The 22703-nt window shown below is 42.4% G+C and overlaps 1 protein-coding gene and 1 long non-coding RNA gene across 4 annotated transcripts; one reads left to right on the top strand and one right to left on the bottom strand.

The window, feature by feature from the left end:
* Window positions 1–278: 278 nt before the first annotated feature.
* Window positions 279–9993, bottom strand: LOC125557328 (nucleotide-binding oligomerization domain-containing protein 1-like). Of its 2 annotated transcripts, XM_048719830.1 has the most exons (7): window positions 9838–9981; window positions 9257–9313; window positions 7328–7401; window positions 6356–7226; window positions 6000–6063; window positions 5730–5773; window positions 279–4252 (listed from the first exon to the last, which is right to left on the bottom strand). In XM_048719830.1, the coding sequence occupies exons 4-7, from the start codon at window positions 7218–7220 to the stop codon at window positions 1524–1526; spliced, it is 3702 nt and encodes a 1233-aa protein (XP_048575787.1). In that variant the 5' UTR covers window positions 7221–7226; window positions 7328–7401; window positions 9257–9313; window positions 9838–9981; the 3' UTR covers window positions 279–1523. The 2 variants fall into 2 exon arrangements, with proteins under 2 accessions (XP_048575787.1, XP_048575786.1); XM_048719829.1 differs by lacking the exon at window positions 9257–9313 and having other exon boundaries at window positions 9838–9993.
* Window positions 9994–11139: 1146 nt separating this feature from the next.
* On the top strand, window positions 11140–13414 carry LOC125557336. Of its 2 annotated transcripts, XR_007305230.1 has the most exons (3): window positions 11140–11508; window positions 12104–12133; window positions 13176–13414. It is a non-coding gene; the product is annotated as an uncharacterized LOC125557336 (long non-coding RNA). The 2 variants fall into 2 exon arrangements; XR_007305229.1 differs by lacking the exon at window positions 11140–11508 and having other exon boundaries at window positions 12024–12133.
* The last annotated feature ends 9289 nt before the right edge of the window (window positions 13415–22703 follow it).

The following is a 22703-nucleotide window of genomic DNA, read 5'->3' as shown; positions in this document are numbered from 1 at the left end:
GGCTCCGCTAATAAGCGCTTATAAATCACCCAGAAAGTTTCTATGCCTCGACAGAAGGGTCTTATTGTTTTTGTCACTCTCTGGCGTGATGGCCCAGCTATTCTGTGTTTTGGCGTAAATTTGCTAAGTCACGTGATCTCTAAGTGCAAGTCGCTTATAGCCAAACTAGATCATATTGAGGAGCATGCGCAGAAGGGATGCAATCAGCGGTTTACCGGCAGCGTGGGAGGGAGGAGGGGAAAGTCAACGCTAATGCAAGCAGTCAGCGATCTACACAATCAATATCATCTTTTTTATTACCATCGTGCAATATATACAATGTAATATGCCCTAGGTATTAAAGTGACTAAAATACAAGTATGTACAGCATTTGACAATATGCTTTGCGTAGTAACACCCCTAGTGCACTCCAACTGATCATTTATTCTGACTCAACTCGCAACAACAGGCGGCTTACACGAGCAAGTCACAGCTACGTGTTTGACAAGTTGGTGCTCGTTTGGACTCTTTAGTTGGTCACGTGACATGCTACACGAGCAAGTCACAGCTACGTGTTTCACAAGTTGGTGCTCGTTTGGACTCTTTAGTTGGTCACGTGACATGCTACACGAGCAAGTCACAGCTACGTGTTTGACAAGTTGGTGCTCGTTTGGACTCTTTAGTTGGTCACGTGACATGCTACACGAGCAAGTCACAGCTACGTGTTTGACAAGTTGGTGCTCGTTTGGACTCTTTAGTTGGTCACGTGACATGCTACACGAGCAAGTCACAGCTACGTGTTTGACAAGTTGGTGCTCGTTTGGACTCTTTAGTTGGTCACGTGACATGCTACACGAGCAAGTCACAGCTACGTGTTTCACAAGTTGGTGCTCGTTTGGACTCTTTAGTTGGTCACGTGACATGCTACACGAGCAAGTCACAGCTACGTGTTTGACAAGTTGGTGCTCGTTTGGACTCTTTAGTTGGTCACGTGACATGCTACACGAGCAAGTCACAGCTACGTGTTTGACAAGTTGGTGCTCGTTTGGACTCTTTAGTTGGTCACGTGACATGCTACACGAGCAAGTCACAGCTACGTGTTTCACAAGTTGGTGCTCGTTTGGACTCTTTAGTTGGTCACGTGACATGCTACACGAGCAAGTCACAGCTACGTGTTTGACAAGTTGGTGCTCGTTTGGACTCTTTAGTTGGTCACGTGACATGCTACACGAGCAAGTCACAGCTACGTGTTTGACAAGTTGGTGCTCGTTTGGACTCTTTAGTTGGTCACGTGACATGCTAGTGTAAGCCACCTGTGAGGGTCATTATAAAAACCTCCCCCCCCCCCCCCCCCCAAATACCTTAACCACAAGCCAGATGGCTGGGCTGTAGGGGAGGGGGACTTCAATACTCTATTTTGCTAGAAATGAAAGCAAGTTGGACATTTTTAAGCAAAATTTTATGGGCAAACAAGATGGAGAGGGTTTATACTCCCTGCACTTTATAAAAAAAACAAAGAATTTTCAAATAAACGTCTCAAGAAATTACAAATTTAACATTCGATCCAAAAAAGTAAAGTGCTTCTCGACTTGCTGTTCTACACCTTGACAATATCTTATGTATAACTGATGCATTCTCTTAAACTTTAAAATTAAAAAAGTGTTATATAATTGACGAGGAAATACACAGACCGAGTGGGGCTTGGAGCACGTGTTGAGAATAGAGTCGTACTCGTGGTAGAGATGCCGGACGGACTTGCTCGTTTCGCAAGCGCTAATTATAACCTTTTTACCATTTTGACCGACGTTATTGTACGAAATGTAAAGAACCTGTAATGTTTCATTACTAGCCACAGACTTAGCCAGCGCACCCATCCCTTCGTCATTAATATCATTACAATCTACGGACAGTTCCTGGAGACATGAATTCCTTGACAAAGCTATAGCGAGTTCCCTGGCACCATATACATCTATATTACATTGATCAAGAACAAGGAATTTCAACCTGCTACAGCTTTTCACAAGAAGTCTAGCAATAGCTTTTACTCCATCGTACCCTACCGGGTTACTAGACAAATTTAAGCGGGTAACATTTTGAATGACTTTTGTAATTGCCTGAATGCCAGCGATGCCTATACTAGAACACACTAAGCTAAGGTCATCGATGGTCGTGTTTTTTTCAAGACCAAAAGCGATACCCCGAGCCCCGGAATCACCTAGCCTTCCACCCAAAAGAAAAAGAGAGGTGACAGTAGTGTTATGTCTCAGCATTTCACCGATAGCACGGCCTGCTTCAGACGTCATGTTACCACCATCTATCCCGAGAGTTCGTACTGTTTTATTGACTTTCAATGCATTGGCGAGCCTTTTAATACCAGTATCTCCCAGGATTTTACTATTAATGCGAACGTCAGTGAGACTGGTGTTATCAGATAAGATCTCAGCCAACTTGATAGCACACGAATCATCAAAGCCGGCAGATGCAATACAGATTTCTGAGAGTGTAACGTTCTTCTTTAAAGACTCGATAAAATTGCCAAAATTAGCCTCGCCGATCCCATCAAAAATGCTGAGAGACTGTAATGCGTTACGTGACAGCATGCTGACAAGCGCTTTTACAATAATATCACCTGCACCAGGGGGACAAAAAATATCTAGTTTTCGAATCGGAGAAGAAGCTAACGCTTTTGTAAATTGATCAGGGATCTCATCTGTATAATTCAAAAAAAGGATAGCAAGATCACCAAGGGGACGCAAACCGCTGACACTACCGACAGTCTGCAGGCTCTGGGAACGAGACAAATCGTACGATAGCAAATATGACAATCCTAACAGCGTAGAATAACATGGCTTAAAATCAATTTGTAAAAGCACTCTGCATGGAAGGAGGCAATATGCCTTTTCCAAAACTTTGACGATTTCTGATTGTTTGCATCTCGCCAGACACTGACACAGCAACATGAAAGCAATAGAGTGATCACGCCAATCACACCATGGAATCCCTTCGGGTGGATACTCGGGTACTTTGCCTGCGAGAGATTCCACGGCTTTCATCACATTACTTCCTACCATCATAGCGAGGTCGTAACGATTGACAGTGAGGTAAAATCCAAAATCATTAATCAATACACTCTCAACAATGCCTTGTCCAAGCCTGTCAGCTAAAAACACAGCACAGAAAAAGTCCTGAAAAGACTTGTGAACAAAGGAGTACATTTCTACTGCTCGTATGGTGCTAGGGGATTTGCGGCGTGTTAAGAAACCTACCTTTTTCAAAACTTCTGATAGTTTAGGAAGTGGAAAGGTGTTAGCCTTGTCCTTAAGACTATGAAAAGCAATTTCTCCTAGTTGTAAACTCGTCGCTTGAATATCGTCATCGTCGAAGTTGATGTCTTCCTTCTCAAAGTATCTCCTAATTCGTGAGTACGCTACATCCTCGTAAAGTTCTCGAAGGGTCATACCATGTGAGAAATCCTTTTCCCTGTTCCTCTCACAATGATCCTTATAACTCAAACAGAAGAGAATCAAGGTGAGAGGATTACACAATTCGACATTAGAGATTCCTTTGGAGATAATCTCTACAATAAATGCTGCGTAATCTGGTAATGCATTAAAGAAAATGCTGATAAAGTCATCAACATCGAGAAATCCCTTGATTTCTAGAGCATTACTTCCTGTAAAGTATTTGCTGAGCTTCTTTTCTGGTCTACTCGTTAAAAGGGTGTAACTAGAGGAATAGAACTTTTTACATACTACATTATGTATGCTCTCCCTTGCCTCTAAAGGTAACTCGTCGTATCCATCTAGGATTATCAAAACCTTATTTTGGTTTTCTTTGATGTACTGCACCACTTCTACCCTATCTTGTACACTAAATTCCTCGGGAAACAATTGATCTTGCACTGCCTGCGGGAACCCTTTAGAACTTATCCCTTTACACTTCAAAGACAGCACTAGCTCCACCTGAGGGAAGGACTCTGTTTTGGCCAAGACCCCTGTTGCCCAGTCATATGCAATCTTCTTGCAAAACGTGGTCTTGCCCGCCCCAGAGTCCCCCTCCAGGAGAACACTTCGCACCGTCTTGGATGGTTCACTAGCGGTAAAGACGTCATACATCGGCACCTTGATATCGGTGTCTTTTCTGACGATCTCCAGCTCTGAGAACATGTTCTCCAGCGTGAAGTTGCCGTCCTCTATGTCCTTAAGCGGCTCAATAAGGACCTCTTCACCTGTCGTGTACCTCAGATGAAGATAGTCAATAAAGTCTTGAACCGCTAAAAAAAATACAAAAATATTATTGTTTCGGTTTGAATTGGCTTTCTTTTATTGAAGGGCATTTCTCAATAAGGAGAACGATTTGCATATTTGGTCCAATGAAACGTGTTTGTGTCAGTTTGAATATTAAAATTTAAGGCTTTTTATTATCAGACACATGGCTGAACCCAGTTCCATTTTTCAACAATATGAAAGTTGTACGGATGCTATATAATATAGAATATTCATTTCAAAGTGTGTCAAACAGGATAATAGAAATCCTTGACAATGCTTTCGAAAGAAGAGGACATCTATTACACCCCTATAGGCTACCCTTTCCCGCCTAACATGCTACAAACTATAAATTAAATATTGAAATGATGTGTTGTTTTCCTCTGTGAAACAAAGAAGTTGGGCTGAAAATTCAAGCCCTTTTTAGGGAAAGAAAAACTGAACCTGGATGTGCAGTAAGCGAACAATAAGATGGCTAGTGCAGCACACCTGAGCTGACAAAGGAACAATATCCAAATCGGTATCATCTATGCAAAGAACAGTTTTTCGTTTATACAAGAGAGCTCTGCAGCCAAGAGAGAAAATGATTTTGTTCTCCTTCTACAGCATCTTTTATCCATGACTATCCCATTACCCATAGTCATGATTGCAAACTGGATGGGGTAGGCTGTATCTCTACTGATAGATATAACAAGAATTGTAGTGCTATACAAAACAGATACAGTGGAACCTGGATTTTACAATATGCCCCAGGAGATAGTAAATGTACCGGAAAATCGGGGTATTGTCAAGATGTCCTCCTTGATTTTACGATATAAAAGAAAATCCATTGAAAATAGTGTTGTACTCGGTTGGGTTACTTATCAACTTTAACAAAATATTAAAAGTGCAACTGTACTCCTTGTAAGACTGTAAATTTTCTCTTTGTAAGGCTGTAATCTGTATTTAACAAGATCTGTCAAATAAAAAAAAATTGATTGACTGTACTGTACACAACTGAGTTTTTCGTTATTTGTCGATAAACAAAATCAATAATATTGTTGTACGAAATTCAAAATTACGCTTAGGAGAACAGATTTGTATCGTAAAATCAATAATATCAATGTATCCAATAACAGCAGATCGAGGTAATTTCTTTTACATTTCACTGTACTTCCACCATGAGAAAGGAACGCCATTGTAAAATCGAGGTTATCCTTAAATCAAGTATCGTAATATCCAGGTTCCACTGTATCAGCGGTGGAAGTCTATGATTTGTCTCATGGGGGAGAGGGTATGGCCCATCAACATATATACAAACTGTTTAAAACATATGGCAGGAGCAACTAAACTCCCATATATATGTCCTCTTAAAATTTTACCTAAATACGTGGGGTTACCATAGATACTAGACCCGGCCCAGCCCCACCCCCTCGCCCCCTTCTAGAATCTGCCACTTTTAATTTAGTTTTATTAAAATATCTTTAGCATGTCTTTAGCATGTACCTTTTTTCTTTGGTAGACGCTCATTCCCTGGGTCGTGGGATGTTCTAAAGTAGAAACCACACAATCAGTTTACAACACAACATTGCCTGTTACTTTCTGTTATTGAAGGGTGACATTTAAATATTTATAATAAATCTATATAATAAGAAACAAAAACGAAATAAATAAAAAAGCTACATTTAAAATACAATTCACTGAAGATTCCACGATCTAACTCATAATTTTGCTTATCTGTGCAAGAGAAACACACAAAAAAGAATTATAACTTACTTCCCAGAAGCAGCCTCATCACCTTTAGTGGCAGTGATGTCCTTCTTGCTGTTCACCTTTTTACCTGTGACAACAATTTGTAGAGTTGAGAGTGTAATAATCAAGAAAGGGATTTTAGGTGTATAGAAGATACCAAACCAAAAAAGGGACAAATGTTTCTCTCAACATCAGGCCATGAAGAGAAAAAACCCTGTCTTCATGGACAAGGATATAAAGCAAGAGGTCATGTCTCCATAATGTCAACTAAATAGGTTCAGTATTTTTTATATCAATGATATCTTATTGTGATTTGAGATTCGTGATTGTGTAAGTTTCTTATCATTTCAGGCTAGCTTTCTATCAGATGGTTTACTTACTTGAGAATTCCTCTTTGAGTGATGCTAGGTCCACTGCCATCTCAGATACTTTTCCCTTCACCTCATGCACTTCTTTCTTTGTCTCATGCACTTCTTTCTTTGTCTCTTGCACTTCTTTCTTTGTCTCTTGCACTTCTTTCTTTGTCTCTTGCACTTCTTTCTTTGTCTCTTGCACTTCTTTCTTTGTCTCTTGCACTTCTTTCTTTGTCTCATGCACTTCTTTCTTTGTCTCATGCACTTCTTTCTTTGTCTCTTGGACTTCTTTCTTTGTCTCATTTACTTCTTTTGACAAGTCTAGATCTCTATCAAACCACTCATTCAAAAGCTTTACATAATCTCTCTCAAGAGGTGTGACCTTCAGGGTGTCTATTTCACCCTGACTGACTCCACTGAGGGAGATCAGAGCATCAGATATTTCAACCCAGTACTGATTAAATTGAACAGTTGGCATTTCAGTTGATTTGATGTGGGCAAACACATTCCTGTACCATTTCAGCCGGGCCATGTGTGCCTCCTTGGTAAGATCAGTGGGAGGAGGCAACACATCCCAGCTAGACGTACTGACAGGTGGTGACAACCCAGAGAAGTGGCGAAGCAACAGGAACAGAAGTGTAATGTCATAATCATTAGCTGATGGAACACCGCTGGCAGGGAATAGTCGATCAAACTGCTCTTGCCGGAGTTTCCTCCTTCTTTTCAGGTTAGTCAAGGTTTTCTTGTGCGTATTTAGAAATGCTGCAAGTGGGGTGGGATGGTGGATTGACGTGAAGTATGTCCGCAGGGACTGGGTACCTCCATCAATCAGCAGGCGGCAGAGTTTTTGGAAGTTGTCCTTCTCCTCACTGCCTGAGAGTACAGAGGCCATACTGATCTGCAAAAATACAAAAATGCTCAGCAACAAGAGAAATCATCATCTTTTATTATCACAACATCAAAATGCTGTATATCAATGCTACAGTAGATTGGCTATACCTGCTTAATGCATTGACATCACATTTTGAAAGATTGAAGTAGCATCAATTCCACTCTTGGTTTTACTAATAAATCTGTTGAGGAACAAAGTAAAAGTTAGGACCTAACAAAAGTTTAGCAACCATTGACAACCTAGAAAAGAAGGGAATGCTAAGGGAATCTTCTACATCTACATCTACATTGTTAATCCACAAAGGGGTTACCATCACTGTGGATATAAATTAATTGTATAAATAAATAAATAAATACATTAATTAATTAATTAACTAAAAAAAATAAAAAATAAAATAAATAAATAAAAAAAAATAAAAAACATAAAATAAAATAATAATAGAAATAAAAATAATAATAATAATAAAAATAAATAATAATACAAATAATAATAAGGCAGAATAAAAATAATAATAAGGCAGAATAAAAAAAAGATTAAATAAAGTAAAAAGATAAAAATCGTTTAAACAGCATTATTGGTATTAATATAATTTTATTAATTTAATTTAATTTTATTCGTTCTCTAAAAATATCTGCACTAGTGGAATCCAGGGTAAGGCGGGGCAGCTTGTTCCATTCTTTTATTGTCTTTGCCTGGGGGAGGATGTTAGTGGCTGGGGTGATTCTGAGCCGGATGATTGTACTGATGTTGATAAAGATAAATAATAATTGTCATCAGGAATGTCAGGACCACTTGATGACTTTGAGAAATTGGCCACATCACAGGCACAGCAGATCCAAGAACAAGAACTGTTAGCAAGTGTATTGTAACTTTCATTGCTTATTGAGCAGCATTTTGTGTGATACCATGCATCGCAGTAGTCGCACTGAATACCCTTCTGGTTGCATTTAACTGGTTTTGAGCATGCTCCACAGGGATACCGGTAGGTGGGACCGGGATTGAGAGGGATGTCCCCACTAAGAATGAGTAGGCGAAAGGCGAGTGAGCTTGGGTTACTCCTTGGAGCGATCAATTTTCTACGATTGGGATGAATATTGTTCATGAAAATTTTAACTTTGTCCAGGCTCATTTCAAAAAGTGCTGGTGAAATGAAGGGTCCGGCCTTAGACTCAATTAGTGGGCTCTGCCACCGTAATAAGAAATTCTGGAGATGTAGAGCAAATAGGGGTACTATCAAGGGGGCCATGAGGTGGCCTGCCATTATGCCAGATATAATTATTTTATATATTTTTTTTTTTGAAAAAGAATTACAGAAATAGTATTGTAGTTTATTTTCCGGTTATTCCGGTTAAATAATTGTTTGATTGTATATAATTATTTGATTAGTTTCCCTTTCTTTTATTTAACTAGATCAATTAATTATTAATAATCAATAATCAAGGTAAAATTAAGTAGAATAAAATAGTTAAAAGACTACAATGAAAATGCAGGGTGGCAAAAACAAGTTGGACTCGAGTCGCCCGTAAACTGAACCAACGCGCTCAATCAACAATGCACTTAGAACCCACTGGTAGAAAAACTCCAAGCAGTATTACACAACAACGCAATCCGACCGCAATCACTAACTCTTTGTCATCAACTTAACTGTGACTGGCCTACCGTGAGACTGACACAACAACAGCGCATCGCAATCAGGGCTCAGAGAAATATGCAAATCCCTCGCAGAATTTACAGGCGACTGATTTCGGAGCTGAATAAATTATTGTTTGTAAGTGAAGAATTATCCAAAATATCACTTAAGCTTATGGTGAAAACACAAAGTACAGTTTCAAACACAAGAAAACTAAGCCAGAAAAACAGGAGACAACGTGGGAAGTCAGTTTTTGTCGTAGGACAAAACGGCGGACAAAACAGTGTGACAGAGTCACAAGAGTAAAAATATAGAAATGGCGGGAAAGACTCACGAAGTGCAACCAGTTTAGTCAAGAAAGGCTACAGGAGACACCCTATGGCAAAAGAAAACCCTCTTGTATTACCTTATGACCCTTCGCCTGTGATATTTGTGATACTCATGCGACTTCAATGAAGCAACGCTGCATTCAAGAAATCCAAATAAAAATGAATCTTAAGGCACTGCGGTAACATTAATTTCTCCTATGAGATCCATTCCCCATCTTTCTAAAACAATCAAGCCTAGGCCACATCAGCAACACCTTGGACAGTTTGAGCTGCATACGATCGCAGAAATAAATATAAACAAAGCTGACGTGATTACCGTTTAAATAAAAGCGGACTGCTCACAAACAATCGAAGCCCTTACTAAATCGAAAGCGGAAGCACAAACAGAGAACCGCACAAAATTAGTGTAGAAATCCCATTCAATGCACAAACCCCAATACAACGCACGAGTTATCGACCTCAGAGAATAGTGAATGTAAGAAATGTTATCAAAATCCGAAGATAGCAGAGGTAAGATCGAGCTAAAGACTTTTGAACAATAATGAATCTCACATTTCGTCACACTTCACAAACCAACACATTCAAAGACGCGATGTGCGTGATTTTGCCGATAATTCATAGAGAAACTACGGTCGGGCTCTCTGATACCCTTGCTTACCGGACTTGTAGGGATCTTGTGCTTTGTGTTGCTTTTACATCAGCTGGTACGGCTTTTCTTTGCAGATTCGCTAAGAAACAGTTGCTTGTTGCACAATCCCAAGGGGAAGCAATTTTCCACCGGCGTAGAGGAAGGGTGAGTCTGCAGGAAGTCAGCGGTAATGTATACGTCGAATCGGTAAATACTTTAAGTACGCATCCTGAAGTGTATCATAAGATAGTGTATACCACAACATACGTACACACGATACACACCATTCACACCATCCACAGCTATCTACACCATACACAGCCATCCAAACCATACACACCTATCTACACCATACACAGCTATCCACACCATACACAGCTATCCACACCATACACAGCTATCTACACCATACACAGCTACACAGCTACCCATAGCTATCCACACCATACACAGCCATCCACGCCATACACAGCTATCCACGCCATACACAGCTATCCACGCTATACACAGCTATCCACAGCTATCTACACCATACACAGCCATCCACACCATACACAGCTATCTACACCATACACAGCTATCCACACCATCCACAGCTATCCACACCATCCACAGCCATCCACAGCTATCCACACCATCCACAGCTATCCACACCATCCACAGCTATCCACGCCATACACAGCTATTCACACCATACACAGCTATCCACACCATCCACAGCTATCCACACCATCCAAAACCATCCACACCATCCACAGCCATCCACAGCTATCAACAGCTATACACACCATACACAGCTATACACAGCTATCCACACTATTCAAGGGAGGAAAAAACCGTGAGAGAGGCCCTCAAGAAGGCAGGTGCCACTGGGTCAAAGAAGGGCTGGTTTTTTTCTGGCGAAAGTGTCCTCTCCTTACCCTTCTCGCAGAAGAGGGCGGGGCCAAACAAGAACGTAAAACAACTAAATGGTGTTAGTTTGCCCTACGAGTGTCTGGAGAAGGATACACGAAAATAGTTCGAGGATCGTGAGTATGAATAACATACATTTTATTTGCATTACAAATAGCAGTCCACGCCTTTTGCGTTTGAATTTGACTGGAATCGTTATCCGGATTTTATGTTGAAGTTGTCCCGATTTCATGAAAATCCACTTAGTGTCTTTGTTACTTATGACACGTGGGGTGTTAGTAAATCGTGGAATGACGGAACCCGCCAACACCAAGAAAATAGCCGTTTTTCAGTGCTTTTTTTTTTCACACTTTCATGACGGTGATGTTCTGAGACCACGCGTTTTTGACCTTACCTTTATAAAGTTACTCTCATTTTTGCCGATAAATAAGTAGATCTACGTAAGATCTAGATTCCGAGCGAGGCGAACGAAAGATGTCTATTTCAAAAGTTGTCTATTTTTGTAAGGGTTCGTGGTCGCAAATACCATGCCCTTATCCCCAAAGAACTATTTCTGTTCTTGTGTGTAGCATTTGGCCACGTTTGTGTCATTCTCGATTAACATCTCTAAGAAAATCGCGTCATTTCATTTTCAAAGCCTACCTGGGCTTCAAATAACCCCATAATTTAGGCCGTGGGAACGCTTCCTCGAAATAAATAGCAATTAAATTTATCTAATAGTTGGAAATCGAATGGCACAAGACAAGGCAAAGGGCAAACAGGCAACAGCCAATGCAACGCAAACTCGACGTAAGTAGAGCTATTATAGTTTCTTGACATCTTACCGCGCAGTGCCTTGTCGATTTCGATCATAGGAGAATGCAATATGATATCAATATGCCGGTTTATACGGAGTTGAGGACCCAGGGTCGAGCCTTGACAAGCCATTCAAGACCATCCTCAGAGATCCAGGGGAATTTGTCATGTGTCATGATGTGTGGCTTGCGAAAGGGAATATCACACTCGCATACATACATCGATTTATAATCAAAACGTATTTATTTTCATGGGCTTGGGCTGTATTACGGCAGCATTTTCGCTACTCACTATCGCCCGATAGATAGTGAGTGGCGGAAACAATCAGAATGCAGGATTCATGATTGTATGCGTGGGGGATTTTACTCATTCTTGATATACCCAGGTGGGTATTTCGTGGATGTTTGGAGGATACATGTAAACCATATGCGCGGCAGGGCGAGCGGGCGGCGCCAAACTAATTTCACTGAACTGCCCCCCTATCCCCCCCCCCCCCCCCCCCCCTCAGCGGTGGTAGCGATGCAACCGTTTTTGCTGCAAAGATTCAGCCCACATTTTAATCTGTTTTGTTTGAAATCATTTAAAACAGGGCGAAAAGTCAAAGTAAGCAAGAGTAAGGGTAAGTAAAGGCAGTGTTGTATTCGCCTGACGTTTTTGCGGGTGTCATGCTCAGGGGCGGATACAGGGGGGTGGATTGGGTGGATATCCACCCCTCTTTATAAGAAATATTAAGAAAAGTCACTTTGTTTGAGGGACGGGAGGTACTGTCCATGTGCCTTCGCCATGCTTGACATTGCTGACGCGACAAATCCAATTCAGCTTGAAGTATCTTTAGATCTATGTGACTTACCAAAAAACACTGGATCAGTTATCAGCCGACTTCTGCCTTTATCCACCCCCCATTTTGAAATTCTGGATCCGCCACTGGAGCTCGTAATTTATAATCATATGTAAAACTTTTGCGACAAACCTCTTCGTCATCCGACATATTCTCATTTCCAGGTTTCTGCTTGGCCTCGTTTCTATTCTATTTATAAACAACAACAAAAACAAGATGGCGGTCGGTCGTGTAACAAATCTCTCGAGTCATTACCCCGGGGCGTTTTCAATGAAAAATATAGACGTTTTTACGGTTACGGTTAATGCGAAAACCATTGTATGAAATTATTTCAATTCTTACAGTTTAGCTTTTTTTAGCTAGCTTAAATTAGTTTATCCTTGCGATTATATGGAAATCAGCCTTTTGCGTAAGCTGTGATAAGCACAATTTTTTTTTGTGTGTGTGATGCCCCAATTAATATCCTCATATTCACGAGCACAAAACGACACTCTCCTCCGCTGGAACGTCATATTCCGTCGTTTCTATGTGTTCTGATGCCAAAAATATAAATTTTAAAAGTTGCTGGGAAAGATTTATCTGTTCCTTTTTCCAGCAAATTACGGGTCGATATTGATGGGTCGTAATTGAAAAAGAAGTACACCCGGCCCATAAATGACGGTGTTTGTAAATATTCCCTCGCCTTTTTCGCAAACTCTAAAATGAAACTGAAATGTCATTCCGTTTTTTTGGCAACTTGATATCATTTATCCTCTACAGGTTGAATAAATATTCTTTTAATTTTTGTGAATTATCACTAAATACTCTTCGTATTTCCTTTCAGGAATCAAAACATCCAAGAATCTGTGCAACCTGTGTAATAGGAGAACACAATCCAACATGGTTTTGTGTCCATCGTGCCAGCAATGGCAGCATAGAGGCTGCGCGAAAATAAGCCTCTGACTACACATCCAACTGGCGCTGCGTCTTTTGTAACAACTGATTCTTATACACTGTCTTCTTGAGTTACAGATAGAAAAATACTTGCTCTAGAAAATGAAATAAAAAAATTTCCAGATGACACCATTCTTATCCCTATTTTGTTACATATTTCAGTTCACATATTTTGTTGCCACGTCGTGGGCTGCTACGTTTTGGGGGTGGTTCGTAATTTTTTTCAACGCAGTTTGAGGGGAAGGTCGGGATTTCTTTGGTCGGGATAAAACCTTTTTTAAGGAAACAAATATGATTTTTAAACAGTGCTACCGGTTCCTGATTTTTTGTGGAAAGAAAAGGTTTTGAAAACAACTGATTGATGCTAACGGCTCATCGAAAATTTCCCTCATATCGACTCAGACAGTAGTCTGAGTAGTAGTCGGGGAAAAGGCGCCTGAAATTCAGGCTACTCAGACTGTGGAGTTGAAATGTGAAAAAGATGTCGGGAATAAAAAAACGACACAGCCACCTAGATCCCAGTGAAAACAAACTATCGCGCCCCCAAAATATTCACACTCCCCGTGAAACATAAAATGGTCCTTCTCGTCCCTGCACATCTCTTAAACGGATACCAATCTGCAGGGCCATTTTGTTCACCATTCGGGACGAGGGTAAGGTTGGTGGCGAAAACAATCGAGCAAGCTGACACTGCATTATCCTGGGTGCTTTTTTACATTGTCTTTTTTAGGTCAGTCATTGACGCCATTCATTGGTTTGACCTACCACTAATTGAAAAAGGTTTCTCTAAATATTGACCGGACAACTACTGTAAACAACAAACTATCTAAAAAAAATCTTGCACGGAAAAGCCTTACGAAATTTATATAATAAATATTCTCGCCCTGCAGCAATATTATTAAACTGGGTCCAGGAGTAGTTTTGAGAAAGGTTAGAAATATCGAACAATCATTCCCAAAAGGGGAGATGAATATTGAACAATTATTCCCCAAAGGGAAGATGAATATCCACGAAAATTCCGAGATACAAGAGCCAATCAGAGCGCGCAAAAATCGCTATCCACTGGTTTGGGGGAAACTAATGGTGGATATATCCTGCCGCTGTTCATCGACCCTGAGGCTAAGTTCAAACGTCGTATTATCCATGAGCCGTATTAAATGCAAATGCATGAAGATGAAACAATCGATTCGATTCATTTGCGATTCATTTGCATTTAATACGGCTCACTCATAATACGACGTTTAAACTTAGCCTGAGGGGAATAATTGTTTTAGTATTCCCCAACTCAGTTAGATTAAATAAGAATTTGTTTTTAATATTACCGAAAAATGTCTTAGATTGGCATTGAATCTTGCGCGCGACGCGAAAATCGGATATCCCAAGATAAAGGAGCAAATCAAAGCTATCTACTGGTTTGGGGAATCCCTAAAAGCTGGTTATTTACCGGCTTGAAGGTCCGTATAGTTAAATTGTGACCGAGGTTCTGAATAGGTGCTGACCGAGGCCATTTTGAGATCAGTGAATTTTCAGAGATGAAAAATACGACGAGCATCCCTATCAGTTCGATTAAAGCTTTGGATTGCTGTGGATGGTGTGGATAGCTATGGATGGTGTGGATAGCTGTGGATGGTGTGGATAGGTGTGTACGGTGTAGATAATTGTGGATGGTGTAGATTGTTGTGGATGGTGTGCATAGCTGTGGATGGTGTGGATAGCTGTGTATGGTGTAGATAGCTGTGTATAGTGTGGATAGCTGTGGATGGTGTGGATAGCTGTGGATGGTGTGTATGGCGTGGATAGCTGTGTATGGTTTAGATAGCTGTGTATCGTGTGTATAGCTGTGTATGGTGTGGATAGCTGTGTATGGCTGTGTAAGGTGTGGATAGCTGTGTATGGTGTGGATAGCTGTGTATGGCTGTGTATAGTGTGGATAGCTGTGTATGGTGTGTATGGCTGTGTATGGTGTGGATGGTTGTGTATGGTGTGGATGGTTGTGTATGGTGTGGATAGCTGTGTATGGTGTGGATAGCTGTGTATGGTGTGGATAGCTGTGTATGGTGTGTATGGTTGGTGTGTATAGTGTGGATAGATGTGGATGGTGTGGATAGCTGAGTATGGCGTGGATAGCAGTGGATGGTGTGGATAGCTGTGTATAGTGTGGATAGCTGTGGATGGCTGTGTATGGCGTTGATAGCTGTGTATGGCTGTGTATAGTGTGGATAGCTGTGTATGGTGTGGATGGGTGTGTATGGTGTGGATAGCTGTGTATGGTGTGGATAGCTGTGGATGGTGTGGATAGCTGAGTATGGCCGTGCATGGTGTGGATGGTTGTGGATGGTGTGGATAGCTGTGTATGGCCGTGTATAGTGTGGATAGCTGTGTATGGTGTGGATAGCTGTGGATAATGTGGATAGCTGTGGATGGTATGGATAGCTGTGGATGGTGTGGATGGCTGTGTATGATGTGGATAGCTGTGTATAGCGTGGATAGCTGTGTATGGTGTGGATAGCTGTGTATGGCGTAGATAGCTGTGTATGGTGTGGATAGCTGTGTATGGTGTGGATAGCTGTGTATGGGGTGGATAGCTGTGGATGGTGTGGATAGCTGTGGATGGTGTGGATAGCTGTGGATGGTGTGGATGGTGTGGATAGCTGTGGATGGCTGTGTATGGTGTGGATAGCTGTGTATGGTGTGGATAGCTGTGTATGGGGTGGATAGCTGTGTATGGTGTGGATAGCTGTGGATGGTGTGGATAGCTGTGTATGGTGTGGATAGCTGTGTATGGTGTGGATAGCTGTGTATGGTGTGTATGGCTGTGTATGGTGTGGATAGCTGTGTATGGTGTGGATAGCTGTGTATGGTGTAGATAGCTGTGTATGGTGTGGATAGCTGTGTATGGTGCAGATAGCTGTGGATGGTGTGGATAGCTGTGGATGGTGTGGATAGCTGTGTATGGTGCTAATAGCTGTGTATAGTGTGGATAGCTGTGGATGGTGTGGATAGCTGTGGATGGTGTGTATGGCGTGGATAGCTGTGTATGGTGTAGATAGCTGTGTATCGTGTGTATAGCTGTGTATGGTGTGGATAGCTGTGTATGGCGTAGATAGCTGTGTAAGGTGTGGATAGCTGTGGATGGTGTGGATAGCTGTGGATGGTGTGGATGGTGTGTATGGCGTGGATAGCTGTGTATGGTGTAGATAGCTGTGTATCGTGTGTATAGCTGTGTATGGTGTGTATGGCTGTGTATGGTGTGGATAGCTGTGTATGGTGTGGATAGCTGTGTATGGTGTGGATAGCTGTGGATGGTGTGGATAGCTGTGGATGGTGTGGATGCTGTGGATGCTGTGGATAGCTGTGGATGGCTGTGTATGGTGTGGATAGCTGTGTATGGCGTGGATAGCTGTGTATGGTGTAGATAGCTGTGTAGGGTGTGGATAGCTGTGTATGGTGTGGATAGCTGTGTATGGTGTGGATAGCTGTGGATGGTTTGGATAGCTGAGTATGGCTGTGCATGGTGTGGATGGTTGTGGATGGTGTGGATAGTTGTGTATGGCCGTGTATAGTGTGGATAGCTGTGGATGGTGTGGATAGCTGTGGATGGTGTGGATAGCTGTTGATAATGTGGATAGCTGTGTATGGTGTGAATAGCTGTGGATGGTGTGGATGGCTGTGGATGGTGTGGATAGCTGTGGATGGCTGTGTATGGTGTAGATAGCTGTGTATGGTATGTATGGTGTGGATAGCTGTGTATGGTGTGGATAGCTGTGTATGGTGTGGATAGCTGTGGATGGTGTGGATAGCTGTGGATGGTGTGGATGGCTGTGGATGGTGTGGATAGCTGTGGATGGCTGTGTATGGTGTAGATAGCTGTGTATGGTATGTATGGTGTGGATAGCTGTGTATGGTGTGGATAGCTGTTTATGGTGTGGATAGCTGTGGATGGTGTGGATGGCTGTGGATGGTGTGGATAGCTGTGGATGGCTGTGTATGGTGTAGATAGCTCTGTATGGTGTGTATGGCGTGGATAGCTGTGTATGGTGTGGATAGCTGTGTATGGTGTAGATAGCTGTGGATGGTGTGGATAGCTGAGTATGGCCGTGCATGGTGTGGATGGTTGTGGATGGTGTGGATAGCTGTGTATGGCCGTGTATAGTGTGGATAGCCGTGTATGGTGTGGATAGCTGTGAATGGCTGTGGATGGCTGTGGATGGTGTGGATAGCTGTGTATGGTGTGGATAGCTGTGTATGGTGTGGATAGCTGTGTATGGTGTGTATGGCTGTGTATAGTGTGGATAGCTGTGGATGGTTGTGGATGGTGTGGATAGCTGTGTATGGCTGTGTATGGTGTGGATGGTTGTGTATGGTGTGGATAGCTGTGTATGGTGTGGATAGGTGTGTATGGTGTGGATAGCTATGGATAGCTGTGTATGGTGTGTATGGCGTGGATAGCTGTGTATGGTGTGGATAGCTGTGTATGGCGTGGATAGCTTTGTATGGTGTGTATGGCTGTGTATGGTGTGGATAGCTGTGTATGGTGTGGATAGCTGTGTATGGTGTGGATAGCTGTGGATGGTGTGGATAGCTGTGGATGGTGTGGATGCTGTGGATGCTGTGGATAGCTGTGGATGGCTGTGTATGGTGTGGATAGCTGTGTATGGCGTGGATAGCTGTGTATGGTGTAGATAGCTGTGTAGGGTGTGGATAGCTGTGTATGGTGTGGATAGCTGTGTATGGTGTGGATAGCTGTGGATGGTTTGGATAGCTGAGTATGGCTGTGCATGGTGTGGATGGTTGTGGATGGTGTGGATAGTTGTGTATGGCCGTGTATAGTGTGGATAGCTGTGGATGGTGTGGATAGCTGTGGATGGTGTGGATAGCTGTTGATAATGTGGATAGCTGTGTATGGTGTGAATAGCTGTGGATGGTGTGGATGGCTGTGGATGGTGTGGATAGCTGTGGATGGCTGTGTATGGTGTAGATAGCTGTGTATGGTATGTATGGTGTGGATAGCTGTGTATGGTGTGGATAGCTGTGTATGGTGTGGATAGCTGTGGATGGTGTGGATAGCTGTGGATGGTGTGGATGGCTGTGGATGGTGTGGATAGCTGTGGATGGCTGTGTATGGTGTAGATAGCTGTGTATGGTATGTATGGTGTGGATAGCTGTGTATGGTGTGGATAGCTGTTTATGGTGTGGATAGCTGTGGATGGTGTGGATGGCTGTGGATGGTGTGGATAGCTGTGGATGGCTGTGTATGGTGTAGATAGCTCTGTATGGTGTGTATGGCGTGGATAGCTGTGTATGGTGTGGATAGCTGTGTATGGTGTAGATAGCTGTGGATGGTGTGGATAGCTGAGTATGGCCGTGCATGGTGTGGATGGTTGTGGATGGTGTGGATAGCTGTGTATGGCCGTGTATAGTGTGGATAGCCGTGTATGGTGTGGATAGCTGTGAATGGCTGTGGATGGCTGTGGATGGTGTGGATAGCTGTGTATGGTGTGGATAGCTGTGTATGGTGTGGATAGCTGTGTATGGTGTGTATGGCTGTGTATAGTGTGGATAGCTGTGGATGGTTGTGGATGGTGTGGATAGCTGTGTATGGCTGTGTATGGTGTGGATGGTTGTGTATGGTGTGGATAGCTGTGTATGGTGTGGATAGGTGTGTATGGTGTGGATAGCTATGGATAGCTGTGTATGGTGTGTATGGCGTGGATAGCTGTGTATGGTGTGGATAGCTGTGTATGGCGTGGATAGCTTTGTATGGTGTAGATAGCTGTGTATGGTGTGGATAGCTGTGTATGGTGTGGATAGCTGTGTATAGCGTGGATAGCTGTGTATGGTGTGGATAGCTGTGTATGGTGTGGATAGCTGTGTATGGTGTGGATAGCTGTGTATGGTGTAGATAGCTGTGTATCGTGTTGATAGCTGTGTATGATACACTTCAGGATGCGTACTTAAAGTACTTACCGTCGAATCCGGTCGACACGCCGTTGGAAGTCCCGACTGACAAAGTAATTTCAAGATGGCGGCTGAGACGCCTGGAAATCGCGAAGAATCTACAAACTTAGTTACTGGGATACCTGTGGTAGCCCAGTTATAAATTGCAACTGGTTTTTTTCGTGGTCCCGGGAAATCTGCAATGTTTCGCAATACCCCAAGAGCCTTTGCGCCATAGTCAATACTTCGCTTGTTTTAGTGTATTGAATGCGACCTTACTGAAGCCTTTTTCTTACACGAAGTATCTAGCCTACTGTCCTACGTCATCGCAACGCTTAGTTACCAAAAACTTTTGCATAATTTAAAAGGTCAGCGCTCGTTCACACGGTTCAGAAGGACGGTCATTATAATAAAGTAATTAGCATACCGTGAGAGTCAAGTCTCTCACGGTCGTACGCTCGTCGTACGGACGTGAAGTGAGAGGAGATCTGCCGATAAAGTTTAACTGAGGCGAACCGGCTATGCCATGCTGACGAGTCCTAATAAGGACGAAACAGCTGTCCATGGTTGCCGAACTGCAAGGGTAATAGACTGTGCTAGCGTCCCGTCTTGGCCCTACTGGTGCCAATGTGTGTATGCTAGTGTGCTTCTAAAGTCCACATTTATGAATTTTTCACTTATTTACTTATGTCCTTTTGAGTGTTGTGAAGTTCGCGAACACTCAAACTTCTTCACACGTCTCAAAGGGTCGATCCCTCGCGTACAAATAAATATTTGTAGAAAAAAAAAAAGGATTAAACGATAATTCCGCTGGTGTCCATGTGAGTGTTGTGATCTATACTGACCTTTTCAGCTGACGATCTTTCACACGCTCCAAAAGTTTACCGGAAGTGAGATAGGTTAAACTGACATCATACACTTATATGAAATAAGATTTTTCGCGGGCTTTTTCAAACGAGATGGAACCTAGAAAAATGGAAAACGGTGGTCGATGGATGTCTGTATCTTCAATTGAAAAGGGCAAGGCAAAAATCGAGGCATACGACACTACTACAACTAGTAGATTTTGCAGTGTTCGCAATGATCCTTCGGACAATCTGGTAACTTGCTTATGTCGGGGATAGGAATTTTTCAGTAGAGAAGTATCAAACTTGTGTCATTTTACCTGGAGAATTCATCTAAATGTGGCCATTTTAAAGCGATCTTCCGGTTTTTTAAGCTTATGGGTACCTTTCTATGTGAATAACAATCACGGGGGGGGGGGGGGGGGGGCGTGGTATTTACATAAAGCATTTTACTTTTCTTATGGGAGGACAGGGTTCATTATCACCCTGGAGTTTTATCATCTGAGACTAAAAAAGCTATTAGTCTAGAAATAAATATTTTACTATCCCTCGTACTATTTCAGAAAACCTTAAAAAGAAAAAGTCGACAACAACGCAGATTTATGTTTTTAGAGCGATATTTCGGCAGGCTAATACCTGCCTTCTTCAGGTTATCAATGAGTTACAATGACATGTTACAGCTAGTACAGAGGCGTAGCCGGGATTTTTAACAGGAGGGGGCCCAAGAGGTCATTTCAAGTCATTTTCTCCTGTTTTTTAGATAATGTCTCATACATTTACTGTATTTTTGGCTGCTAGAAGGGGGGGGGGGGCCCCCTGGGCCACCCCCCTGGCTGCGCCCCTGTAGCATATGTACAAAGTTCATTGATGATTAACTAACAAAAGGTAAAAATAGTAATTGAGTAAGGAGTGACTTATGGATAGTAAATAGGGTGGTGTGGATTACTAAGTAGCTAAACGGTTTCTTCACGCCGGTTGAGGCCACCGGGTTCAAGAGTACCAGCGCGAGCTATCAGTGTGGCTTCTCTTGCTTTGCTTCTCTTGATCTGGCACAGTCGTAATGGACAAAGACTGGTATATTAATGAATGTAATAGACAACTTAATGACACTAAATTCTACACACAATTAGATGCCGACATTACTAATGACATACAAGAACGAGTCACAACTTACATCAACCGAATGCACACGGACGGGATAATTAATCAGGACACTAAATCCTACCTCACACCCAAAGACTCTAAACCTGGACGGTTTTACATACTCCCTAAAATACATAAACATGGTAATCCTAGGCGCCCTATTATTTCCTCCAACTCCCACCCCACCAAACGCATCTCAGAATTTGTAGACTACTACCTCCAGCCATTAGTAAGTAAACTTCCATCATACGTTAAAGACACTAACCACTTTTTAAACATTTTATTAACACTCAGCAACCTACCAACAGACTCTCTCCTGGTCACACTCGACGTCTCTAGCCTCTATACTAATATTCCACATAATGATGGCATCAACGCTTGTCACCACTTCCTTCGCACATGTAACACTAACCCCATCCCTGCTGGCACTATTTGTGATTTAATCCGCATGATCCTCCAAATGAACAACTTCTCCTTTAATGACAAACACTACCTCCAGAAGCATGGCACCGCAATGGGCACACGCATGGCACCCTCTTTCGCCTGTCTCTTTCTTGGTCTATTTGAAACCAACGCTTTGCGTGACGCCCCTTACAAACCCCATACGTGTTTAAGATACATCGACGCTATTTTTGTTGTATGGACTGAGGGTCTAGACAAATTGAACGCTTTTGTAGATTATCTTAACAATCTACATCCCACCATTAAATTTACAAGCTCCCACTCCTATAACAATGTACGTTTCCTTGACGTTAATGTCTCCCTTGTTAATAGTAAAATCGAAACTGACCTCTACTCCAAACCTATTGACAAACACCAACACCTTCTTTTTTCATCTTGCCATCCTCATCACACCAAAAAGGCTATCCCCTATAGCCTCGCCCTCCGTATTCGCCGCATTTGTTCTACAGAAGAAAGCTTTAATAACCGCTGCAATGAACTCTAAACTACCTCCTCAAGCGTGGCTATAAACCCGCTTTTCTCAAGAGACAAACCCTACGCGTTGCTAACATTTCCCGCATTGACGCCCTACGCCCTAATAATAACAACCACAAAAACTCCCGTCGCATCCCCTTTGTCACTACCTATAACCCTACACTACCTAACATCAACGACATAATCCGTAGAAACTACAACCTTCTACTCTCGTCTAAGCGATGCCATAAGGTTTTCACTGAGCCCCCTCTTGTCGCCTTTCGCCGCTCACCTAACCTCCGCGACATCCTCGTTAAAGCCAAGCTACCTTCCGACCGCTCTCCCACCAACCAACCTCCCGGTGCTTTCCGTTACGGAAAAAACTGCCTAACCTGACCCTATATTAGAACCGATGGCCTGACAAGCTACACATTTTTCTCAACAGGTGAAACACGACCTATAACCTCCCACATAACCTGCAATACTAAAAACGTGATTTATATGATTCAATGTAACCGCTGTAACCTTCAATATATTGGGGAAGCTAAACGCCAGTTTAGACGCCGACAACTCGTCAA

Source organism: Nematostella vectensis, chromosome 12 (genome assembly GCF_932526225.1).
Source record: "Nematostella vectensis chromosome 12, jaNemVect1.1, whole genome shotgun sequence".
Lineage (NCBI taxonomy): Eukaryota > Metazoa > Cnidaria > Anthozoa > Actiniaria > Edwardsiidae > Nematostella > Nematostella vectensis.
Note: the sequence above shows the minus strand (reverse complement) of the source record. Positions and strands in the feature narration are given on the sequence as shown.